The 25,022-nt window shown below is 32.0% G+C and overlaps 3 protein-coding genes across 3 annotated transcripts; 2 read left to right on the forward strand and 1 right to left on the reverse strand.

Annotated features, from left to right (window-relative positions):
* Nucleotides 1-61: 61 nt before the first annotated feature.
* On the reverse strand, nt 62-3,609 carry LOC124839206 (beta-hexosaminidase 2-like). The gene is made up of 2 exons (XM_047314950.2): nt 2,706-3,609; nt 62-1,228 (listed from the first exon to the last, which is right to left on the reverse strand). The coding sequence occupies exons 1-2, from the start codon at nt 3,529-3,531 to the stop codon at nt 279-281; spliced, it is 1,776 nt and encodes a 591-aa protein (XP_047170906.2). The 5' UTR covers nt 3,532-3,609; the 3' UTR covers nt 62-278.
* A 12,415-nt stretch (nt 3,610-16,024) lies between these two features.
* On the forward strand, nt 16,025-21,375 carry LOC124833957 (hypothetical protein At1g04090-like). Its single transcript, XM_088108344.1, has 3 exons — nt 16,025-16,397; nt 19,344-19,427; nt 19,745-21,375. The coding sequence occupies exons 1-3, from the start codon at nt 16,277-16,279 to the stop codon at nt 21,292-21,294; spliced, it is 1,755 nt and encodes a 584-aa protein (XP_087964470.1). The 5' UTR covers nt 16,025-16,276; the 3' UTR covers nt 21,295-21,375.
* Nucleotides 21,376-23,157: 1,782 nt separating this feature from the next.
* Nucleotides 23,158-25,022, forward strand: LOC124847350 (hypothetical protein At1g04090-like). The gene is made up of 2 exons (XM_047324826.2): nt 23,158-23,346; nt 23,491-25,022. Exons 1-2 carry the CDS (start codon nt 23,262-23,264, stop codon nt 24,954-24,956), a joined length of 1,551 nt encoding a protein of 516 aa, XP_047180782.2. The 5' UTR covers nt 23,158-23,261; the 3' UTR covers nt 24,957-25,022.

Here is a 25,022-nt window from a genome sequence, read left to right on the forward strand (position 1 = left end):
CTGCTGAATACTCACATCAGAACAACGTTAAAATAGTTTACCTGTAAAAAAAATGTTAATATAAGGATCAAACTGAAGTGTAAATTTGTATCACAGGAGAACTTCAACAAAAGAAAATATTGTTAACTACAAGGAGTATTTCATGTAAGAAACAAAGTTTAGACATTTTTCATACAAAAAAGATATGATGTGTAATCACTATTTAGTTCAATTGAGCCTTATTTTCATTACCAAATTTTCAATTCTTTCTTTCACTTTGTGACAAAGGAAGAATGGAACTAAACTGGATGCTGTGTGTTACACATGCCAGGGTTCTTAACACACCAAAGTGGCTGAATTGGCTCAGCCCCTATTCCTCTGCTTACCATTCTGCTTCTCCATTCATTCAGTCTATCTGTGGCCTCTGCATATCTCTTCACCCCCTTTTCATCCCTATTTCCTGACCACAGTGACTCAGCCATTGCAGAAGCTCTTGGCCAAACTCTTCCATCCAAAACACTTGCATCAGCTTGTTCAGACCACAGGGCCACTTCTCCACCCAAAACCAACTTTGCTTCTTCCTCACTCAGCCCATATGTTATGTCATAGTTGTATATGGTTTGCCATGTCTTAAAGGGTGCACACCAAGACCCACCATTGCCTGTGTTTCCATCTTCTTGCTTGTCATAAGCACTGTTGTTTCCAACATAAGTGCCATGTCCACAATCCAGATAATAGAATTCTGCAGATGACACAATGGTTCTGTATCCTGCAGAAACTATCTTCTTAGTGTGATCATGTCCATTGAGCCATGTCTGCAAAATCACATGCTCCTTTGGAAGGATTGTGGATGCCACGTGCACTGTGTCATCTAGTAAAACATCTTCCCAATAGATAACAGTGCGGTTGAGGGAAACAATGTAAGGGAGGGTGTTGTTGATATACTTCTCAAGAACTTGGTTGAGGGTTCCACCATTTGATAGATGTTTCTGAATTGTGGAGTCAGTTTTCCAGCAACCTGGTACTATCTCATCAGCACCTGAGTGGAAAAATGGTTCTGGGAACAATGTAGTTATGTCATGTATGACATTCTTTAGGACTTGGTATGTCTTGGGGTTTAAGGGGTTCAAGTGTCCTGTTCCTGGTTGTGAAGCTAGCCTTTCAGACCAATCACTTCCAGCTGGCCACCAGAACATGTTGGCACAAGTTACAATCTCAGGGTGGCCTAATGCCCATGATGCTGTGTGTCCTGCATATATAAGTGATTAGCACAGTTCTCAGAATTTCTATCTTGTGAAGTTAAATTATGTGTATGAGAAAAAAAAAATGTTAAGAAGTGGACTTTAAACTTAATTCAATTCTACAAAACTGACTTGTAAGGTGAGACATCTTATCTTTAGTCCATGTAGGATCTCCGACAAGAAAAGGTATGATTTTCAATCAAACATAGTATCACTGCTAAAACAATGTTTCAAACTTTGTAATCATACAAAAAAGCCTTGTTTATTGGCCTTATAGTTACACTACTTTTAAGCGAGGTTGTAACTACAAAGAATTTGGCATTCTAATGGTGACTTGCAGTTCACTTTTCATTCTTATTTTCCTTCTCTAAAAGTGTTCAAGGAGAAATTCTCCAAACATTATGAAATAAGAAGAAGAAAATACTAACACCTAAAATAAAGCTCCTGCCTTATTTATCAGCAATGGAGATAAGGATCATAGGAAAAAGGAATCTTTTAAGTAACCCAATAGTCATCATAGTGGGATCCCCATTAAGACATAAACTCTGCAAACTGGTTCACTTCATTCAACACAATGGTAGGATCCCATTCATCATTTTATATAAGATATCAATCTACTATTCAGGGTAATAGTTCAAACACATTAGTAATGAAAGTTGCTCTGCTGTGCAGAATGAAGAGAATGATCTTCCTAAACTTGTAACATTCTTTTGTTACAAAGAAAGCGTCTTCCTAACTTGGAATGAGATGCATAAATATTTGGTATCATCGTTATAAGGGCATGTCTCCAACTGCTATTTGTTTGAAACTTTGACAGGGTAAAATATAAACTTAAACAACATTATCACTTTGCCAGTTGTTTTGACAAACACACAAGCACCACAAAGTAAGAGTCAGCATGAACTTGACATGAAAAAAGTCAGTCAATGAATTAATGAAAAGGAAAAGGCAGAATGAATCCTCTCGTGCTCACACCTTGTGTTTATCTTTCTGCTTCTGCATACATGATTACACATTAAAATGGTGCAGATATATGTAGACACATCATTTGAACATAACCTTTCAGATACTAAAATGTGACGCGCCAAGAAAATGGTTTTGCAAGAAATTACAATTGGTTAATTACTCAACCGATTACTGCTATTCTTTTTTGTTTATCCACTATATCACGAAGTACAAAGGTTCATTTAAAAAAGCAACACCATCTAACCGTACTCGTCTATTTACACAGACAACAACTGTAGGAACAAGGAATTTGATCATATGAATAAGGAATTTGACTATGTAGCAACCATAACATACCGTGTTAGTCTAATTACTGTAATTTACAAACATCTGGTTTAATTCCTAGAAAAGACCAACATGGGGAGAGGAACAGAACAGCTAAGTAATCAGCCAATTAATCAATTCAGCACCGTTTATCAAGTTAGGAAATTTTCTAGAAACCAAGAAAAAGCCTCCAAAGTAAAAGAAATTGTTTCTAACCTGGTGTGTCAATCTCAGGAATCACACGAACCCCGTGATCAAGGCCAAATTCTACAAGTGTTTTCACATCCTCGGGTGTGTACACCATGTGAGGTGCATAAGCTCCCTTTTCAGCCAACGCAGGCTCTGAAGGCAGCACCAAAGGGAAAGATTCTGCGTCCGTGAGATGCAAATGGAGCACGTTGAGCTTGTTCATGCTCATGGCTTCCACTGTCCTCAACAAGTCCTTCACGGGGTAGTAGTTCCTTGCAGTGTCCACCAGCAGTCCACGGTGAACAAACAGTGGAAAATCCCACACTTCCACTCCCACTGCGATCTTCGTGGGACAATCCCATACGAGTTGGGAGAAAGTCTCCAAACCTCGCATGGCACCCCACACAGTCTCAGCAGTGAGAGTGGCATGAGAAGGGAGGATGGAGAGAGTGTAGGACTCGTTTACTCCGTGAACAAGTCCTGCATGAGGGTCCGCCACTTCAATACTCAAATTTTGCAGCGGTGGAAGGTCCTTGGAGATCTTGACTCCAAGAGGCACAAGAGGGTGGTGGTGCTCTGATTTGATGAGGGTGTGGTAGTGAGAGATGGCGGCAGAGAGGTGTTTGTTGCGGTGGATGGTGGTGGTGATAATGGTGAAGGAAGAAGAGAGGAGGGTGGTTTGGTACGGTGGGGACCATGTGAGGTTCCTTGGTTTGGGCCACAGATTGATGATGGGGGTGGTTGATGCTTCTGCATAATCGTTGAACCTTATGCATGACAAAAGTAAAAGTAGTAGAAACAATCTTAGAAACATGGTTGATTCTCCTTGCATCATCATCATGTTCATGTTCATGTTCCTGTCATGTGAGACACTGTTGGGAATGTTTTGCCCTCTGGGTTTCAGGGAGCAGAATTTTTTATCTAATAAAGATTTTATTTTCTTTTTTATATAGAATATTTATGAAAATTTGTGCAAACCAATCTGTGTTGAAGGAGAAAGGATAAATTTATAAGGTATAAAATTAAAAATAATAAAGATAAAGAGAAGCAAAAGAAGATTATGTATATTTTTACCTTTTTCTAATTATGTTTTCAACTTAATATGTAAGTAACTTATCTATGGCTGTGTTTCAAAAGTAAGTAGGACTAAAGAGTGTCCATTGGAGTGTGTGCCATTGACTTATTGGTTGCTCTGGTCTGTGGAAAAATTGGCATTTTTTTAGGAGAAAAGTTTGAACTGATGGATGTACAGAACCAATAACAAAATAATTGCTATAATAATAATAATAATAATAAATTATATATACTTAAAATATTGATTGACATCTAAAAAGAAAAAAAAACTATAATTTTATAAGAAATATAATGTAACAAAAAGATAGGCTTCGTAAAAATAAGATCGAGCGGAAAAGATTTATAAGAAGGAACGATCAGCCACATACCTCTCAATCTACGAAATTCAGTTGAACAATATGGGAACTACTCTTAGTGGTAAACATCCTTAAGAACTGTTTTCAACCAAAATTACTCGTAAGTGCTGCTTAATAAGTAATGAATTATGATTGAACATGATTAATGTTTTATTAATTTTAAGTTTATTTCAAAAATTATAAATAAAAGTTAAATATGAAAGAATAGATGATTATATTATTGTAAATTTAAGACTTTGTCCTAATTATCAATCGGATTAGTTATTAACTTCAGATCACGTACTCTGATAATTCGGAGTGCAAATAATGAATGATTTTGAGTAAAAATATTCAAACCTACTTAAAATAGCCCGGAGTAAAATATAAAGATATAAAAATATGCTTTGTGAAAATACTCTACCCATGACAAAAAAATGAAAAAATATTAAGTTTTTAATATATATATATATATATATATATATATATATATATATATATATATATATAATAAAGATATATCAGTGTTATTGTCTTTATAATAATAATAAGAAAAAGAAGAGCAATAATTTGGGAGAGGAAGTTGCCAAGAAACAAAGAAATTTCATTGGAAAAGATAACTAATTTCGTAAGAATGAAGGTACAGCATACTGATAATTTAATTTTGAACAAAAAAAGCTGATTGTTTTTTCTGAAAATATTAAACGTCTCATGATTATGTTCTATTCTTATTATTATTTATTAGATTATTTTATAGCTAAAATATAATTTTTTGAATTAGTTTCACATTAATTTATTATTATTTATTAGATTAATTTTCTTTTATCATTAAACTATAATGTTCAAGAATTAATTTATATTTTTTTAATATTGAGATGTTAAATTTCGTTTTTCTTCATTTTAGTAAATTAGATTAGTAGCGTTTTACATATTTAAGAATTAAATATTTTTCAATTTGTTTTATTTAAATAAAAAAGCTCCAGCAGTTTTATTTTGGATACTATCGATTATTCATTATGGAGTTTAATAATTAATATTTAACAGACTATCTTAATCAAATCATGCAAAATTAATATATTTTCCTTAAGAGTTAAGGATATGTATCACGAATTCAGTGAAGATAGCATTATATTGAGATTTTCTAATATATATCTATGAGATTTACAATCCACAAGTAAAAATTTGAAAATGCATTTTTATTTTGTATGTTAGTGTACTGTGTAAAAATACTCTGCCTTTTGAGAGAAATTTTGAGACATATTATAACCTTTCAAACTCGTGTTGAGACTCAAATTATACCAAAACAAATTATTTGTTCATTTTTTAAGGTTGTGATGAGATGAAAGATTTTAAAATTTTAGGGAATTTGAAATGTTGAAAATTTAAATTATTTGAACTTTAGATTTTTAATTTCAATTATTTTGTTTAAATAAATTAATTAAATTTCTTAAAGGTATAAGTTTGGATATGGTGATTTGATTTTTGTACGAAAAAAACTAAATAAATTTTAAAATTTAATAACTCAAATAGTCATATAAAATAATATTTAATCATTAAACAAATAAATATTAACATTTTTATATTATCTATACTTATATATACTTTTAGTGTTTACGTTTGTTTTTTAATTCTATCTTTTATATACAAGTTTTTTAAATTAAAATAATTATTTTATTAATTTTACTTTTAAATAATTGGTTATATATATATATATATATATATATATATATATATATATATATATATATTCGCGTTTAATAGTTTGAAATTTATTTAAGAGACAAGACTTCACTTAGTCCAAATGAATTTAATTGGAGTTTATATGGAAGAATGACTCTACTGCATAAATAGCGTTTTAACGTCACGAAAGAAAGATCAATTTAAAAATCATTAGTGGAGAAAAAGTTTTAGACGTCTTTCATTTTGGATTTTTTATGTCTCATCTTGACCTGACGTCTATTCGGGTGACGTTGATGGGACGTCGGACCTCAGTCAGACGTCTATCTGACCAGTACAGATCAGACGTCTATATAAACATCTGGCCTGAACGGATCAAACATCTAAAACGTCGCCGTATTTGATTGGATCTTTCTCTGCTTGAGGCCTCTTGGGTTGCTCCTAGCTCATGGTGATTCGAATTTACAACATTATATTTCAGTTTAAGAGAATGGATTGTACGTTTTTTTTGTATTGGATGGTTTTAAAAACGTAATGGAGGGAATTAGATGAGTGCAAAATGCAAGAAATCGCCGCCCAAGATTGCTGCCCAAGGACATGAGCAAAACTATACCAAAACCCAACGAAAACACATTTTAATCGGTTCAAATGAAAGATAATTCATCAAAGAGTAATGTAATTGGAGTAAAATTAATTTAAAACGGTGAAAAAGTGAGAAAATGAACCTGAAAAACGTAGCCCGTGTAGAGAAAACGCGAGGAAGATAATGAACAACGAGTGCGCGTAACGACTGCCTTGCGCTTGCGGTGTTTTAATGCAGACATTTAGAAGTCTGTTCCCCCCATAACAGATGTCTAAATGGCTTTAGAAGTTGGAGTGGCAGGATCAGACGTCTAAATGGAGTCAAAAATTGACTTTTTAAATTTCTGGGCTGAGTATTTAGAAGTCGGTTCCCCCCATAATAGACGTATAAATGACTTTAGAAGTTGGAGGGCGGGATCAGACGTCTAAATGGAGTCAAAAAGTGACTTTTTAAATTTCTGGGCTGAGTATTTAGAAGTCGATTCCCCCATAACAGATGTCTAAATGGCTTTAGAAGTCGGAGTGACGGGATCAGACGTCTAAATGGAGTCAAAAAGTGACTTTTTAAATTTTTGGGCTGAGTATTTAGAAGTCGGTTCCCCTCATAACAGACGTCTAAATGACTTTAGAAGTCGGAGCCCCCCATAACAGACCTCTAAATAGTTGTTTTATTTACAGAAAATGCCACCAGTCACTTTTTACGTTGGATATTCGAGGGTCGGACGTCTAAAGGTGACGTTAAAGACCTTTTCTGCACTAGTGAATTGACTAGTGTTAGTTTTATAAATAAAACGCCATTATAGACGTCAGCTAGGGTCCCTGGACGTCAAATATAATTACAGACGTCGGCTACCAAGGGTCCAATTGAAAAGTCACTGTTTTATTGTCTTTAAACGGTGGCTACCCCCACCCCGACGTCTGATTCGAAATAGACGTCAGCTACCCCCACCACGGACGCCATAGAGGTCCGAAAAAGCCTCTTTCTAAGCACCAAAATTAATATTTGTATTGCATTTAGACGGCGGCTACCCCCACCCCGACGTCTAATTCGAATTAGATGTCAGCTGCCTCTACCATTAACGTCATAAAGGTGTGAAAAAGCCTCATTTTAAGCGCCAAAATTAATATTTTTATTGACTTAAACAGCTGTTAGAGAAAGGGGCCGATGTCTTAGAGCACGTTGACGGCGGCTGGGAGGGGGGCCGACGTCAAATAATCTGCACTTACCCACTCCAGAACGCGAGCATTAGTTACGCGTACTGTTCTTCTTCTTTGTTGCATGCATTCTCTCCTTCGCCATTGACGTTAAGGTAAGGTTTTTGCCACTTTGCAACGTTTAAACTCATTTTTACACCGATTACATTATATTTGGATGAATTATCTTTAATTTGCACCAATTAGAATATGTTTTCATGGGATTTTGGTGCAGTTTCTTGTGCACGTTCTAGGACATATGTGGCGACAATTTTCTAACCATTATTGTGCATGTTCCTTGTGTTTTCTCCTCTGCGACAAACTACAAAACGCTTTCCCACTCCTCCATTTCCCTCCACTCCATTTTCAACCCTTGAAGAAGGTTAGTTTTTTGGTTAGTTATTGGTTATTAGTTTTTGTATATGTTATTGGTCTTTTGTTATTTGTTATTAGTTATTGGATATATGAATTTTAGTTTTCAGATGTGATTGGTTATTAGAGATATGATTATTGGAAATGTGCTTTTGGTCTCTTATGCATGATTGATTAAGTTTCTTCTATTATTATGATTATCATGTTATGTAAAGTTTTTAGATTGAATTTTCGCAATATATTGTTGATTACATTTTGAATATATTTGTTGTATGAAATAATTGAGTGAAACTTAGTTCCTGTTTGAGATTTAATACAAACAATTAATCTTTTAATCGTTTGTATTAAATTTTGAATTGTCCGATCGGACAGTTTGGAAAAATTATTTTTCATAATTTGCTCTAGCATGTACGGTGGAGTTTATGGATAAGTTTGATAAAATTTCGGTTCAGATTATTTGTATTGTTCTTCAGATGCATATTTGATTGTGGTCATCCATGTCCACTTTCATTTTGTGTATTTTGGAGACTAATGCGAAATGTTGCCAAAATCTTATCAAATTTATCATGTTAGACTTTTTTGCATGTGTGTTAGCATGTGTGTTGCATTCATAAATTCATTTTGTGGCCGTAGGTACATTTTTAGCCTGGCCTAAAGCATTGATCATGCACACATTGCCACACCACAAGTATTATATTTCTATTATTAGTATTTATATGTTAAATTTATAAATATTGATTGATTACTTTGAAATTTTTTTTATTTCAGTTCATACGTCTTGAGAAACAGCCCATGCATTAACCTGTGATACATGAAGATGATGATTTGGCAGAAGCCTCTAACCAAGCTCATGAGAAAATTACCCAAATTGTCCAAAGGACCGGTAGAATTGTACTAGGATTTAAGAGTATTTGGTCTCTAGTGTTATGTACTAGTATATATCAATCTAAATGATGCACTCGAGATCATTGAGGGAGACAATATGTTGAATATTTCAATCCTTTAACTATGGTTCATGTAAGATATTTCATTGTCTTCCATACTAATTATATTTACATTGTTAGTTTCTAACAACTTAACTTTCTTGTTATATGTACATGGACCACGGTTGGTCTTCGATGTATGGATTTGTTGAACCTCAGACCATTCAACCTTCTAGTAACATACTTGAGACCAAACAAAATTATTTGCAAACATGGATGATTGAGTCAAATAGAGACATGTACCTTGCGCCATACATTGATGGGTATGTGTTAGAAAATGTAAAATTTGATTAAAGTTTACTTAATTAGTCCGTTAACTATTTCTAATTCATGATAGGTCTCACTGGCAACTGATGATCATCATTGACAACTAATAGTCATCATTCCAAGACAATGCAAAATTTCATGGTTTTGTTCTCTACACAAGAGGATGAAAAATGACTTGAAATCCATGTTACAAGCGCAAGTGTTTCTCTTTTTATGTTTCATAATGAATTTGACTTAATTTTGCAGCGCTTTAGAATACATCACCTATATTAGAGGACACAATTAAGAAGATACAACAAAAGTGGACAACTTATCTTCTGCAGAGATGGACTTAGGACCCATGGACTTAGGGCCCATGGCCATGCCTTTAGGAACAATTTTATTGTTGTTGAATACATTAAGTAGCTTACTTTTGATAATTTAATTTTTGAATTGCTTTTTAGATTGTTTAGTAGTATAATCACTTGAAACACATAGAATATATAATTTTGTGATGTGTTGGGTTCATTTTCTATATTTCAGATGTGGTTTTATTGTAAAAATAAATTTCTTTAAAAAGAAAAACCAAGTTGGACGTCAGTTACTATCAAAACTGATGTCTAATGATGTTTGATAGTGCACATCCAACGTCTAAATGCTTCCAGTGTTCACTCCTCGCTCAATGAGCAAAGTTGTTATAGAAATCCTTATGGACTTATTGGTCATGGATCACATGAGGTCCAAATACGAGCTTAGGTAATGTTGGGGTCCCCATGTAAGACTAAGTTGGTTGAGAGACCAATACAATGAGTGTTGTGATAAGCATCAATGAGAGTATTCCACACAAGCCTATTTGTTACAACTTGTTGGGTGCACAATTTTTGCACATAAGAGCGTCATATACATTAATGTGTCCTTCTTGATGTTGTTTAGAGATCTACAGTCATGTGACAAACATGCATGATGAGTTGTTGCACTTGCACACACGTACGAGTAACTTGGAGATGTTAGCTTTGCACAAAAAAAGAAATTAGTTGAATATCCGATTTTTTTACAAGTACACATTTTACATTCACTTTTATTTCCTTTATTGTTTCCATATTGAAATACATTTACACTTTTTTTGTAGAGTTGGATATATGATCACTTCGTAACGATGGCAAAGAAAAAATTGCTAAATAGGTATGATGAGGCTAGTCCTCAAACGACATATTTTGTGACAGAGGGGCAAATTTGCAGCATACATGAGGTCAAGGTATAATTAAATTCATTAACATATGATGGGGTCATTTGGACCCAAATGAATCACATTGAATTAATCACTTGCTTTAGTCAATCTCTTTGTTCCCTAGCTTTAGTCAATCTCTTTATTTATTGTCAGATGCCTAAGCATGTGTTAAGGCAATATGGGTTTGAGAAACCTATCCAGTAGCCTCCACATGATGTTCCAAAGGCTGACTTGCCAATCATTGATGCTCAATGGTTACAATTCACTAACCATGTGTTGATCAATTTGATTATAGCATCCTCTCCGTCTACCTGTCTTAAGGGATACCTAAAAGGGTTCAGGAGGGTATCTCATACTTATGTTATTCGTGGTGTTAAGGAGGACTGACCCAATCTCGTACCTTGACTTAGCCGAGATCTTCCAAATGATATTCCAGTGTCTAGAAGATCAGAGCCATCATATAGTTTATCAGTATCTAACTAAACAATGTTTATGTATTTATATATTGAAACAATAATATTTAATTTGTTTTCATCATCACTATAGGGCATAATTGGATGCATTACAACCATATTACAAAAAATGATTGATTATCGTGATGTAAGTGAGGGCATTGTAGCATGGGACCAGACTCGCGAGGCATTACTGATAGCTTGGAAGGCGTATGAAGGACGTGCTCTCCACAACAAAGGAGATAATATTCTATGAGGCTGACTGTTTTCATGCATTAGTAGTGTGTTCATTATACTTGATGTTGTTTTGAACTTTGTATTAATCTTTAAAATTGATGCATGATAGAAATCTAATTTCATTTATAAAATATAGATACCTAATCCAAATATCACTCGTATTGTAGGTCTACATAACTAATATTGACAACCATCAACTCTACAAATATTTGCATCCTTCTAACATTAAAGGATGACCATGCCTGAGCCTCGGGGTAACAATTTGTTAGACAATATGGTATCTACCATAGTTATAGGACAACTTTCTTGCAGGTGAACATGTAAAGATAATATTGGTAAATGAAAATGCTTTGTAAAAACACTAACCACTTTACCTGCATAAAATGAGAACGATGAATATATCCTATATTAATTAGTCGATATTGTCTTATATCAGAAGGTGATGTAGAACGTAGTAGGAAGATGATAATATTTTGAACTAATAACAAACAGACCAAGATGACATTATATCGATTACCAATAGCATAACCAATATTTGGTATAGTCATCCACTCCTCCATAGTAGCCTGTAATTAATGAAACAAATTGTTATTGAAAAAAAAATTGTTACTAAAAAAATAAGGTTTTCTTAAGGAGGTTGCGCCAGTTTCTCATGGACTATTCACAAAGAATGCATCGTATTTTACGTTACCGCTCGTAGAGGTTCGACATTGCAAACGACCACTAGTGGAGGGAAAATAGCGGTGCGAAGAGGAAGAGCTCTAAGTAGCGTGTGTTGTGATATGGAGGAGCTTCGAGGGTATTAGAGTTTATGTGGTGTGGTGCGACGGAGACTCGCGAGCTACGTGATGCGACAAAGCTTTATAGGGTATGGAGGTTCTCGTTTGCATGGTACGAGGCGCAAACTAATGGTGGTAGTAGCAGGACACATAAACGAATGACAACACAAGTAAAAAAATTAGCCATGGTGGCATGACTCGAATGCGTAGCAATGAAGCACACAAATCAAAATAGTGGAACAACAAGTGGCATGAGCGACGACCACACGAGCGATGACATTGGACTGAGTGGGGACAACAATGTGGACACCAAGGGAGGTGGACAATGCTGCAAATGAGAGAGAAAAAGGTGAAAATAAGAGAGAAAAATAACACATGTAGTCGCAAAAAGAAAAGATGAATATGAAAAGCTTACACATGCTTTTTAACGATAGAGACAATAGGGAATCATTGTTGTTTTTCCAATGTACCACTTCTAATGATGGTTGTGTTGTTTCTCTACTATGCCACTTTTAACGATGGTTGTTTAGGAACTGTTGTTAAAAACTTTACCAATATTACGAAAACGTTATCATGTTTCATTTTACAACATTTATTATTCAAGTATCATTATTTAGCATCGTGGAAGTCCCTTTTTACACTAGTGGTAAACATTTTCTTAAGTCAATTTGACCAAATAAAGAAATCATCTGTGTAGTTCTAATATGTTTATATAGGTTTTCCTTATGTGTAAGTTACTTCCAAATAGCCTCAAATGAACTTTTCCTCTCTACTCTTCTAGAACATGTTATGCATTGAAGAAAGTTTAGGAGTAGAATCATGAAATAATCAATATGTTAGATATAAGGACTAAGCCTTTCTATTGACACTATTGTTGTGGTGTCTTCAAAAGTTAAAGAGAGAGCCTAAGGCTTTTTTATGGTCCTTAAGAGGGAGAAAGAATTATAAAGTTTAAGAGGGAGGCAAGAACAAAAATGGTAAACTTAGAAAATTATATTATAGGTGACATCCATTGTTATGTAATGGATCAAGTCACAATCAAATTATATTCTTCATTTTCTTTATGTTGAAAAGCTTTACAAATTATATTCTTCATCTTTTTTATCTTAAAAACCTTTTATACAAACATGATATATGTTTTAAGAAATATAACTTATTACATCATTATATTTTTATACTAAAAAATAGTTAAGTTATTTCAAACAATTTAGCGTCTTAAAACTTGTATATATTTATTTTTATATGTAAAAGTAATTTTATTTAATTAATTCATTTAATAAGTATTGATTGAATTAGTTTGATTTATTTTCATACATTTATTTTTTATTTTCAATTTAAATTACTATCACATTGATTTTGTTTTACAATTTTCATTATATGTAATTATAAGTAATAATATATAAAAGGGTCAAAGATAATAAAAAATAGACTAAAAAATATAGAAAATTAGTAAAATAAAATTAATTAAATTATGAGTACTTTTACGTTAGTTTTAAAATAAGATAATTTTAGTCTGTGTTTGTTTCCAATTATTTACTATAGCAGAGGATGGAAATACATGTGAGTGTTGTATTTGTAACCATTGATCTCGGAGGATTTGCAAGAATGGATTTGAGTGTGTGAGAGTAATATTATCTTAAGTGAGGATATTGTCTTTATGCTTTTTCATTTTTTCACTTTTTCACTTTTGCACTGTGCGGTGTCTTTTTTCTTTTTCTTTTTTTACTTTTTCATTGTGCATGGCATACATATCAATTTAAAATAATTCCATAATATCAAATTATTTCTTAATTTTATTTAAAATAATCCCCAAATTTTTATTTCATCTTAATTTCTAAAATCATATTTTAATTTAAGATATTTGTATCAATATTTTTTTCTATTTAAATAATCACTCGCATTTTATTATAATATAATTTACACTATTTGCAATTTAAGTTAAATTAATTTTATAAGTAATCTTATTTTTTATTAATTAAATTATTGTTTTTAATCCATCACATCTATCCTATCATTTATTAATTTTCATAAATTTTTTCTTTATTTTTCTTCAAAAATTAATATCTTTCTCTTAATCTAAACATTCAAATTTTCATTCTCATTCTCTTCAAATCTACTCTTCAAATCTACCCTTCCTAATTTCTTCCAAAAACAAACATAACATTAAGGATTTATCCTTTGAATTACTCAAGTTGACTTATAAATTAATAGATAAATGGTTTGCTATCTTGTTAAGTCTGGCAGACGCAAAGACAAGTAGCAATAAAGACTAATAAATATTTCTTGAAAAGTGGTTTATCACATTAATATTGGACACAAACTTTGATAAAATATCAACAATATTCTGACATTTTGACAAATTTTAATTAAGACTGCTAAACATAATGTGTAATTGAGTGGTTATAAAATAAATTCAAGAATTCTGAAAAACAAGTATACATCACAAGAAGCAACCTTATTTTGTGTTCCGTTTTCGTGGATTTCTCGTTGGTTAGGTTAATTACGCAGTTTTCGACGAATACATGTTCATGAGCTTCCGCAACAAAACTGCGAGTAATTGGATGATTGTGCTGCGAAATTTCGCATAGCCTTGAAATAACCAAATCTACGTTACCTCTCAACCTCACATTCTCGTAACGTGGCTAACGTAACGTTCATTATGTCATGTCATTTTACGTGAGAACTTGAAATAAAATACTAAAGTATTTTAATTTTAAAAAGTATGTATACACAATGAAATAACACAAATCTGAAATAACCAAATCTTTCACATATTAAATGACATCAAAGTATGTATACACAATGAAGTTGTGTTATTTTTGTAACACTTCAAGAATCCATTACCTATAATGGATGACACAATGAAGAAGATATAACATAAAAGTAGACAACATATCTATTGGAACGATTGAGTTAGGACCCACAATAGAAATTGTATTTGCTTGAAAATTGTCTAGGACAAGTTTCTAATCATTTTAGTTTTAGTTTTGTTTTAATAATTTTAGTGTTAGTAATTATATTTTGTATTTTAATAGTTTTAATTTTAAAATATAATATGTTCTGGGAATTTTCTAAATTGTTTTGGAGCATTTTATTTTTCAAGTTTGGATAAATTGTAAATATAAAAAATATATTTTAAAAAAATGTAGCATTTAACGTATGTTAGTACATTAATAGACATCAACTATGATATAGTTTAACCTTAATGAATGTCTGTTAATGCATTAACAAAACTATCCATTTTTTGTTAGAAGTGATGTGATGCTAATTAGACATTGGTCTATTGTGATATCCATCGTTAAAAGGACATCGAACTTTCTTATCACTAACATTTTTTAATATCCATTTTCAACACCAATATTAGATTGGCATCTCTTACTAAAACATCCAAGATTTTTTCACGTTAAATGTTGAAATTAAAATTGTTTCATGTAATTAAACATTTGAAAAATAAAATCTATTTATTTATTATTTGAAATTTTAAGATCTCATTAACTTTAATTAATTTACACATGCGCCTATAAATTTGAGCTGAAAAAAAAAATTCAACTAGCATTTTATTATAACTATGAACATTTATTGTATTTTTATTCTACATATAAAAGAAAGTTCCAAATGTTTTTTTTTGGCTAAAAGGGTAATATCATTCCACCTCAATTATCCTTTTCATTCACAATCTTCCTATGTAGAATATTAATTCTTATTTATTATAGTTCCTGTATATCCGCTTACAGACCTTTTTTCACCCTTTACATGAACTTATTTTGCTTTTATGCAGCATTTAATAATTTTTAAGAATATTAGATAAAAATAAAATATATTTAATGACTAAAAAACTCCAAAAACATATTATATTTTTTTCTTTACAAATATAAAAATTAATTTTTTTAATAATTAAAATACTCTAAAAAGTGAGTTGTTAATCAGTGCAAAGTGATGATATCAAAATAATATTTTTCTTTAATACTGTACTTGACATTTCTCTTTACTATTGTACTTGACATTTCTCTTATACAGAATATTTATAAATTTATCAGCATCATTTATGGAAGGAAGAACCCAAGTGGAGAAAAACCAAAAAGTTCCTATCTCGAAAAACAGGATAGATTTAAAGAATCACATGAGGAATCATGAGAACAAAAAGAGGGAAAAAACTTAATGCTAAACTTTTTGCAAATACTTTATTTTAAGAGGAAGAGACATAGCCACAAGAGTTTCAATCAACCAAAAGACAAAACCCATAGTGAATCCAACCCATACCCAACAAAACCCCCATTATATATATCTTTAGAGCATATATTAATTTGATTATTGCCAAACACCAACCACAACAAAAAATACTGTGCTTTTTCTGCTGCAGTTGGGGTGAGTTTTTTTCACTATTTTGCTTTGGCAAAGAGTCTCAGAGATCTGAGACTAACAACGGTTGAAAAGTGTCACAAATGGTTGGCAATGTGAGGATTCTTTTTTCTGTGTTTCTGCTGGCAACACAGGCAATAGGGTTGTCTGCAATTCCACCATGGAAGAAGCTTCATGTGCCATGGAAGAACCATCATTCTAAAGGTACTTTCTTTTCTTTTCTTCTCTTCTCTGCCATTGTTGCTTTATCTTCTTTTCTTTTTTTTGTTTTACTTGCTCATTTCGATTTGCTTTTCTTCTTTTCTCTCTCCTTTAGTTCAGATCTTTCTCTGCATAAGAAAGAGGACAGGGAAAAACAGTATATATAACAACACTCACAAATCAAAACTATGTTTTAAAACTCATCTATAAACATTACATTTTCTTTATATTTTTATTTTAAGTTTTTAACTGCTTCTGATTCACACTAACATTGTTAAGACAAACAATATGTGTTAAAACAAATTAATTTTCGTATACCCTATTTTCTCTATTATTGATTAAATATATTAATTTTACTGAAATAATCTCATTTTTAATTAATATATTATTTTTATTTGATTAGAGATTAATTAAAGTAAAGTTTTGTTGGTGTTAGTTAGGTGTGGATGGCCAAACCTTTTTTTTAAAGCCTTTCTTTGTCCTTTCGTCTTTGACATATGCTTCCATTAACATTTTGGTTTTAGTTTATGAAGAATTCCACCAAAAAGGAATAAATTGGGGACTGTGACACGAGGAAGCCACACATTTTTTTTTTAAATTCTGTCATGGAAAATATTATTTATATTTCACTTATTTAATCTTTATAAAAACAATAATATTTTTGTTTTTAATGTTAAATAAAACTATTTCAAGTCACACCGTTTTGCTAAAAATAAGTTGTGCAAAAAGATGGTTATTGATTAAGAAAAATATAAGAAAGCGTGTGAGAAGAAAATAAAAAATAAAATATATTTATTTATTTGAGAAAAAAAATTAATTTAGTTTTTACATCAATCTCTTCTCATGATATTTTCTCTTCAATCTATAGAGTCTTGAGAATAAAACTTTGAGGAACCAAGCTTCTACGAAAAAGGAAGTTCTAATTATGGTATAATAAACAAAAAGAGAGTATTTTAGTTGTTTTTCTAAAACAATAAATTAGGAAAATTTATAAATTATATTTTATATTTAGCAAACAATATTCATTTTGATGCAATGCTACTTTTGTTTTTTGACAAATTTTATTTAAATACAAAAAAAGTGAAGTATTATTCAAAACTAAAATAGTAAATCGATAAGATAGACAGTTAAGAAGAAAAGCAAGTATGCAAATGTTTTATAATATAAATTGAAAAAGTCGGAGCACTTTGTTTTGGCCAAAAATAAAGTAATTTTAATATAATTTATTTATTTACACAATAAATCACACCTCTTTTATTTCCAATTATAAGATGTTGTTTTGAAATTTTATTGTCTGACAATTTTCTAATTATAATTTGCATTAGTTTTGTTTAATGAAAATATCTATAATTATTTTATTTAATTATTAATAAATGGTACGAAGTATCTTTTCTGTATTAAAGAACTGAAGAATTTAATTTAATTTTTTTACTGTTATTGTTTCTTCACATGATAAATATATAAGAGGAATTTTAACAAAATACAATTCCAGGTAAATTTAACTTTACTAGCTAAATTAGTTAAGTTTTCTTATTTAGTGTAAGTTAACTATCAATGTCTTATATTTAGAGACCCAAAGAGCATTAATTAGTGGGACAATTTAATCGAAAATAGATTTTAAATGCACGCGTTTTACTCTATTTGTCCCTAAATACAAGACACTTATAAGTGATTTATACTAATTACAAAAGTTGATTAACTTCGTTATGGTAGTATTAACTTTATGTATGATTGTAAGACATTTTTTAAAATCATACTTAAAATAATTAATGAACAAGAGATAATAATGATAAAAAATAATATTTAAGAATGTGATTAAAAACAATTAAAGATGTGACTAAAATATGAGATGTAAGTAATTAAAATAATAATAATAATTGTTATTGTAGTGCGGAATATATATATATATATATATATATATAAATACTTTTTATCGTATAACTGTTGTAAATGTTGTAATTGTTAGTTTAAAATACTTTTTAGTGAATCTTTAAAGTAAACATTATAAATAAGCCATTTAAAAAAAAATCAATATAATTTATACTACTTCATACATACAATTGAATTGTTCTTCTGTCTTGTATAGTTAAAAAATCTCAAGATAATTTTTTTTGTGATTTATAATTATTTTAATATATTTGTTTTATAAATTTTTAATAGTAGTAATAATAATTCTTATACGAAAAATAGTTTTATACTTCATTTAGTGTTTTCTATTCAATGTATTTTTATTTTATTAACATTAATTATTTCATTTCTGAAGAGTTTCACAATAGATGATACCTAAAATGTTCTGCTCAGTTTTATTTAAATACAAACATGCAAATTGTAGCAAATTAGTGTCACAAAAACTAAACTAAGAACATGAAAAGTTTAAATTAAAATAAAATATCTTTATTTTATTATTTGGGTTGTTGATATAAGGAACATAAATAAGCAGTCAATAATACATAACAGAGTACTCTGTTTTTCACCAGTTCCTCCCCTCTGTCCATAAAAAGTGAAGCTGATACAATAATAATAATTCTACTAACATCACAGATATTCCAAACAATCAATTATGAAGAATTCCCAACACATGCTAAAGTAAATTGTCTAGTGCGTTTCATGATGTTGAAGATCCCAGATAAATTTATACTTCAAGACCAACATAGATCAGACATAAAATAAGTTTATATTATTATCATTATAATTCTTATAAATTATTAATGTAAAATTAAATTACACTTAAAATTTACTTTTTAATATTATATAATACATGAAGTTATAATCTGCCTTTAAAAGTCCATTTCTTAATAATACCTTCAAATTTCAAAATTATCCTAAAAGGAATAAACTATAATTCTTGCAAAAACCTCTATTATTGTAGAGGAGTCATGTTTTTGCATATATTAGCAGTCTTTGCAAACTCAACAATGGGTGATTGTCTTACTTCATGTTACTGTGCAGAGAAATCCATTAACAAAAGGCAAGCTCTTGCCATTGATACCACATTCAATCTTCCTGTTCCTGTTAAAAATGCTTGGCCTCCAGGTAAACATAATCAGAAAATGCTCAAGTTCTCTTATTATTATGATAAAGGGTGAGCTTGCATGTCTTGTCTTTTAGAATTTGTTTCATTAAAATAAGCAGATTTCAACTTTTCTTGTGTGTTTTTTGGATTTGCTTATTTTTAAAATGAACAGTTCTCTACCTTTCGTTTAAAGAAATTATCTACTTCTTAAGCAAGTGTGATTATATCAAGAATGGTTTATGCAGAAACACTTGTTTCAAGTTGATCAAAAGTTTATCAAACAGAATAATCTAGTTAAACGCATGCTGATTATTTGGTGGTGACTTGCTACATTCAGGTGGTAATTTTGCTAGTGGAATAATTGATCTGGGTGGGTTGCAAGTGCATGAAACATCGACATCAGCATCAACATTAACCAAAGTTTGGGGGGTCTACGAGGGTGGAGCTGATGGTAAAGGGTTTTCAGTGTATGAACCAACAGGAATACCTCAAGGTTTCCACATGTTGGGAAGCTACTCCCAACCTAACAACAAGCCTCTCTTTGGATGGAATCTTGTGGCAAAAGATGTGTCTGCAAACACCAACAACCCCACCTTAAAGAAACCAGTTAATTACAAACTTGTGTGGAACAGTGGATCTCTGAAAATTGACCAAGATGGTCCCATCTATGTTTGGCTTCCAATTGCACCTGATGGCTATAAAGCTGTAGGCCATCTTGTCACCAACACAACAGATCAGCCTTCCCTTGACAGAGTCATGTGTGTCAGGTCAGACTTCACAGATCAATGTGAGACAAATAACTTGATTTGGGCATTGGACACCTTCAATGTGTTTGATGTTAGGCCAAGCAATAGGGGAATTCAAGCTCCTGGTGTTAGAGTAGGCACATTTGCAGCCCAAACTGGGACTCCTAACCCTCCATCTATTGCTTGTTTGAAAAACAACAATCCAATCCCAAAATACATGCCTGACTCGGAACAAATCAAGGCAATACTCCAAGTTTACTCTCCAGTCATGTACTTGCATCCTGATGAAGACTACTTTCCATCTTCTGTGGAATGGTTTTTCACCAATGGGGCAGTGTTGTATAAGAAAGGGCAAGAGAATCCTGAAATGATAACACCAAATGGGTCTAACCTACCTCAGGATCCTCACAATGATGGTGCCTATTATATAGGCCTGCCCTCTGCTGCAGCAGCACAAGAGAAGGTGAAGAGAGGGGATTTGAAAAGTGCCGTAAGTTATGTGCATGTGAAACCAATGTTTGGAGGAACCTTCACTGATGTTGCAATATGGACATTCTATCCATTCAATGGACCTGCAAGAGCCAAAGTTGAGTTTGTTACTCTTAATCTGGGGAAGATAGGTGAGCATGTTGGTGATTGGGAGCATGTGACACTGAGGCTAAGCAACTTCAATGGTGAACTAAAGCAGGTCTATTTCTCCCAACACAGTAAGGGTATGTGGCTTGATTCCTCCGAGATTGAGTACCAAAGTGGGAACAAACCAATGTATTATTCTTCCCTGCATGGCCATGCATCATACCCTCATGCTGGCCTTCACCTGTTAGGGCAAAATAACGTAGGCATAAGGAATGATACTGCTAAAGGTGATAGTGTTTTGGATTTGGGGGCATTTCAGTTGGTTTCTGCTGAGTATTTGGGTTCTGAGGTTGTGGAGCCTCCATGGCTGAACTATTACAGAGAATGGGGTCCTAAAATTGATTATGACATAGATGAAGAGGTGAAGAAGCTTGAGAAGATGTTACCAGGGAGGCTAAAATCTACTTTGGAAAATATTGTGAAGAAGTTGCCTAGTGAAGTGCTGGGAGAGGAAGGACCAACAGGGCCAAAGGTGAAGGATAATTGGAATGGAGATGAAAGGTGAAGATTGTAGAATTTGGAGACATTGGTTGTTGTAAACTTCAATTTGGTTACAGGAATGATAATTATTGTCTGCACAATGGAATTGAATAGTACCAACTGTTTACTGAAAAAATATATTAAGAAAATGAATAGCTAACATCAACCAATTGCTTCAAACCAGTTCATAAAAATTTTCTGATGACTTTTTACAAAGTACATTGATATTTGTATACTAAAACGATTTTAATATATTTTAAAATATCATAGTGTAGATCAATGTATTTAAAAAAAGTAAAATGTTGAAAGTAAATTAATAAATAGAACAAGTAATAACACTATTAGAAGAATTGTTCATAATATGTTATAATTAAAAATAAGTGACAAAATTAACTAGTATACATATGCAATTATTGTTTTATATAATATAATAAATATATTTATATAATTTAATTACACACTTAAAATTAATTTAGTTAGTTTAATTAAAAATATTGTTTTAATTTAATTAATTTTATTCAGTTTATTTGACATGTCACCACTAAATTTATAATAAAAAGACTTAAATGAATACTTTTCCACTACACTTTTCTATTTTTACACATTTTATCTTACACATTTAATTTTGTAAATTTTCTCATATGAATTGAAAATCATATATAACATTTTAAAGAACCAATTTAAGGAGGAATCACTGCAAGAGAAAATACTAGATCAAGAGCAGAAAGAAAGAGTCCAAGCTTTGAGAGAGACTTCAAGAGACCATAAACAAAAGTAGAGAAGACAAAGTTAGCAAAATCATTAGAAGACAATTACAGCTTAATTAAGTTTGAATGATTATGATTGATTGATGAGTAAAGAGTGCTACTTAAATAAATTTTGGATTCTCAGTGATTATTTTGAATGTGTTTGAGTTATTTTCTATAAATTAATTTTGAGTAAAATATTTGAAAAGTGTTTGAGTCTATGTATGGGGTTGATTTACTGATACTTTTGTTTAAATGGAGAATTTTTATGTAGTAAAAATAAAATAGAAATCTAGACCTTAATCTCTGTGTTATATTTTTGCAACTTAACTCCTGATTTAACTAGATTTTTGCATAAAGTCAACTATTTTTGTTACGTAAAAAAAGTCTCTTCTTCTCTCTTTAATGAACTGTATTAGAATGATTATTATAAATATAAAATGAATATTAGTTTTATATTTAATTAATTTGTGTTTTGTTTTATTGAATTATGTTATATGTGTTGTAATATTAGTATATATGTAACCAAGAGAATTCGTCGAAATAAAGATAAAATGTTTTATATAAAACATAATGTTGGTCATTTTGTTTTGTTAAATTAGAATTAACATCCTAGTAAAAACTAACATAAGAGGAAAATTACATATTTTTTAATTAAATAATATAAAAAAAGACGATAAATACTAATCACATACAAAATAAAAGGACAACACAATGTTTGATTAGCATAAGAAACTAAAATATTACAAAAGGACAATGAATAGTTAAGATAGGGAAACCCTACAAAACCCGTTTATATGATAAAGAAACTTATCCGATATTAAGATAAAATGCATATTTTGGTTTTATATAGTTTATTTTTTTTCTGGCTGTTTCTCATAAAAACTCCATCTAGAATCTTGGTTGGTGATGAAATACCTTTTCCAAAAGAAAAGAAGATTCCCTCATTCTCATGAAAATAAAGTATCTCTTGAAGAAAAAGCAAAGGTGCTGGATAACCTATACACAAAAGTATAACCTCTATCTTGCATGGATCACAATATCTTGGTTAGTTTGTTCACGCCAAGAGGAATATTTGAAGGATTTTTTCATTAATTAATTGCTACTAAAACCCATTTAAATTATATTTTTGTTGCTATGTTTCACGTTCTTCATGCAAAATGCTCATCTTTTGTTAATGTTCAATGAATAACCTCATTGGGCAACAAAAGTGACATCGTAATATTCAACTTCTGAAAACACAGCAATGGTAGGTTCTCACAAGAAAAAGAAAAATTTGCCTATTGGAAGCACATTTAAACTTCCTGCTGAAATACCAGTTTGGCCACCAGGTAGCAGCATTATATATTCAATATGCATATCTTCATTTCTGTTCTGCATAATAAGATAAGAAACAAGGTGGCCAAAATTTCTGATTCATTTGGTTATGGTAATTTTCCGTGATGGTTTTTTCTGGCTTGTCATGGATTTTGTAGGTGGTGGATTTGCAACAGGCATCATTGACCTTGGTGGTGGGTTGCTAGTGTCACAAATCACAACATTCAACAAAGTTTGGACTATCTTTGAAGGTGGAGCAAACAATCTTGGGGTGACATTTTTTGAACCAACAGGTTTATCTGAAGGATTCTTCATGCTAGGATGTTACTGCCAACCTAACAACATGCCTCTTCATGGTTGGGTTCTTGTGGGCAAAGATAACTCTTCACTCTCTAATGGAGCTTTAGCCAAACCAGTTGATTACAACCTGGTGTGGACCACTAGGTCCTTGAAAACAAAGCAAGATGAAGAAGGTTACATTTGGCTACCGATAGCCCCAGATGAGTACAAACCTGTGGGCTATGTTGTCACCACCTCACCAGAAAAGCCTTCTCTTGACAGAATCAGGTGTGTCAGATCAGACCTCACCGATGAATGCACAAGATACAATTCAATGAAGCTTTGGAGAACAGAAAGCAAGAGGTTTGGTGTGTTTGATGTTAGACCAATGAAGAGAGGCATTGGAGCTCAAGGTGTAAGTGTAGGAACCTTCCTAGCTCAAAGTGGAGGAGGGACAAACCCTAAACCTTTACCTATAGTTTGTTTGAAAAACACAAAGGCAAGTTTTTCCTACATGCCCAATTTATCTCAAGTTGAGGCAATGATCAAGGCCTATTCTCCGTACATGTACTTGCACCCCATGGAAGAGTACCTCCCTTCTTCTGTGGACTGGTTTTTCAGCAATGGGGCAGTGCTGATGGAGAAAAGAAAGGGTGTGATAAGGGAGAATGCAATAAGAGCAAATGGCTCAAACCTTCCCCAAGGTGGTTCTTTTGATGATGGAGTTACCTATTGGTTGGACCTTCCATTGGATGAAGCCAAGAGAGTTAAGGTAAAGAAAGGAGATTTGGAAAGTGCAGAAGCTTATGTTCATGTGAAACCAATGCTGGGTGGGAGTTTCAGTGACATTGTGATGTGGGTTTTCTACCCATTTAATGGGGGTGCAAGGGCAAAGGTGGCATGCACCAACATTACTCTAAGGGGAAAAGGGGAACACGTTGGGGATTGGGAGCATGTGACATTAAGGGTAAGCAACTTCAATGGAGAACTGTGGAAGGTATATTTGTCACAGCATAGTAGGGGTGAATGGGTGGATGCATGTGAGTTGGAGTTCCAAAATGGGAATAGGGTTGTGTCTTATTCTTCCTTGCATGGGCATGCATTGTTCCCAAAAACTGGGCTGGTTATGCAAGGGATGAGAGGGTTAGGGGTGAGGAATGATGCTGCTAAAAGTGATGCAGTGATGGATATGGCAAATGGGTTTCAAATAGTTGGTGCTGAATATTTGGGGTCTGAAATTAGAGAGCCACCATGGTTAAATTATTGCATGAATTGGGGTCCAAAGAATGGGCCAGAGGGTCCTAAACAGAAGGATAGCTGGGAAGGAGATGAGAGGTGTAAGTAGTACACTATTTACCAAATTATATGTTTCAACAAACACATAGTAAAAAGTTTGATAACTATCATCAAC

The sequence above is a fragment of the Vigna umbellata genome, chromosome 3 (assembly GCF_029865625.1).
Source record: "Vigna umbellata cultivar VRB3 chromosome 3, Vumbellata_1.0, whole genome shotgun sequence".
NCBI lineage: Eukaryota > Viridiplantae > Streptophyta > Magnoliopsida > Fabales > Fabaceae > Vigna > Vigna umbellata.

What these genes read in the sequence shown, in the direction of transcription:
- LOC124839206 (XM_047314950.2), bottom strand. Translation starts at nt 3,531, where the DNA reads ATGAACATGAACATGATGATGATGCAAGGAGAATCAACCATGTTTCTA. An exon ending in TCCTGAGATTGACACACCAG is followed by an intron (nt 1,229 to 2,705) that starts GTTAGAAACAAT and finishes TTATATATGCAG; the next exon opens with GACACACAGCATCATGGGCA.
- LOC124833957 (XM_088108344.1), top strand. Translation starts at nt 16,277, where the DNA reads ATGGTTGGCAATGTGAGGATTCTTTTTTCTGTGTTTCTGCTGGCAACA. An exon ending in GAAGAACCATCATTCTAAAG is followed by an intron (nt 16,398 to 19,343) that starts GTACTTTCTTTT and finishes GTTACTGTGCAG; the next exon opens with AGAAATCCATTAACAAAAGG. An exon ending in TAAAAATGCTTGGCCTCCAG is followed by an intron (nt 19,428 to 19,744) that starts GTAAACATAATC and finishes TGCTACATTCAG; the next exon opens with GTGGTAATTTTGCTAGTGGA.
- LOC124847350 (XM_047324826.2), top strand. Translation starts at nt 23,262, where the DNA reads ATGGTAGGTTCTCACAAGAAAAAGAAAAATTTGCCTATTGGAAGCACA. An exon ending in AATACCAGTTTGGCCACCAG is followed by an intron (nt 23,347 to 23,490) that starts GTAGCAGCATTA and finishes TGGATTTTGTAG; the next exon opens with GTGGTGGATTTGCAACAGGC.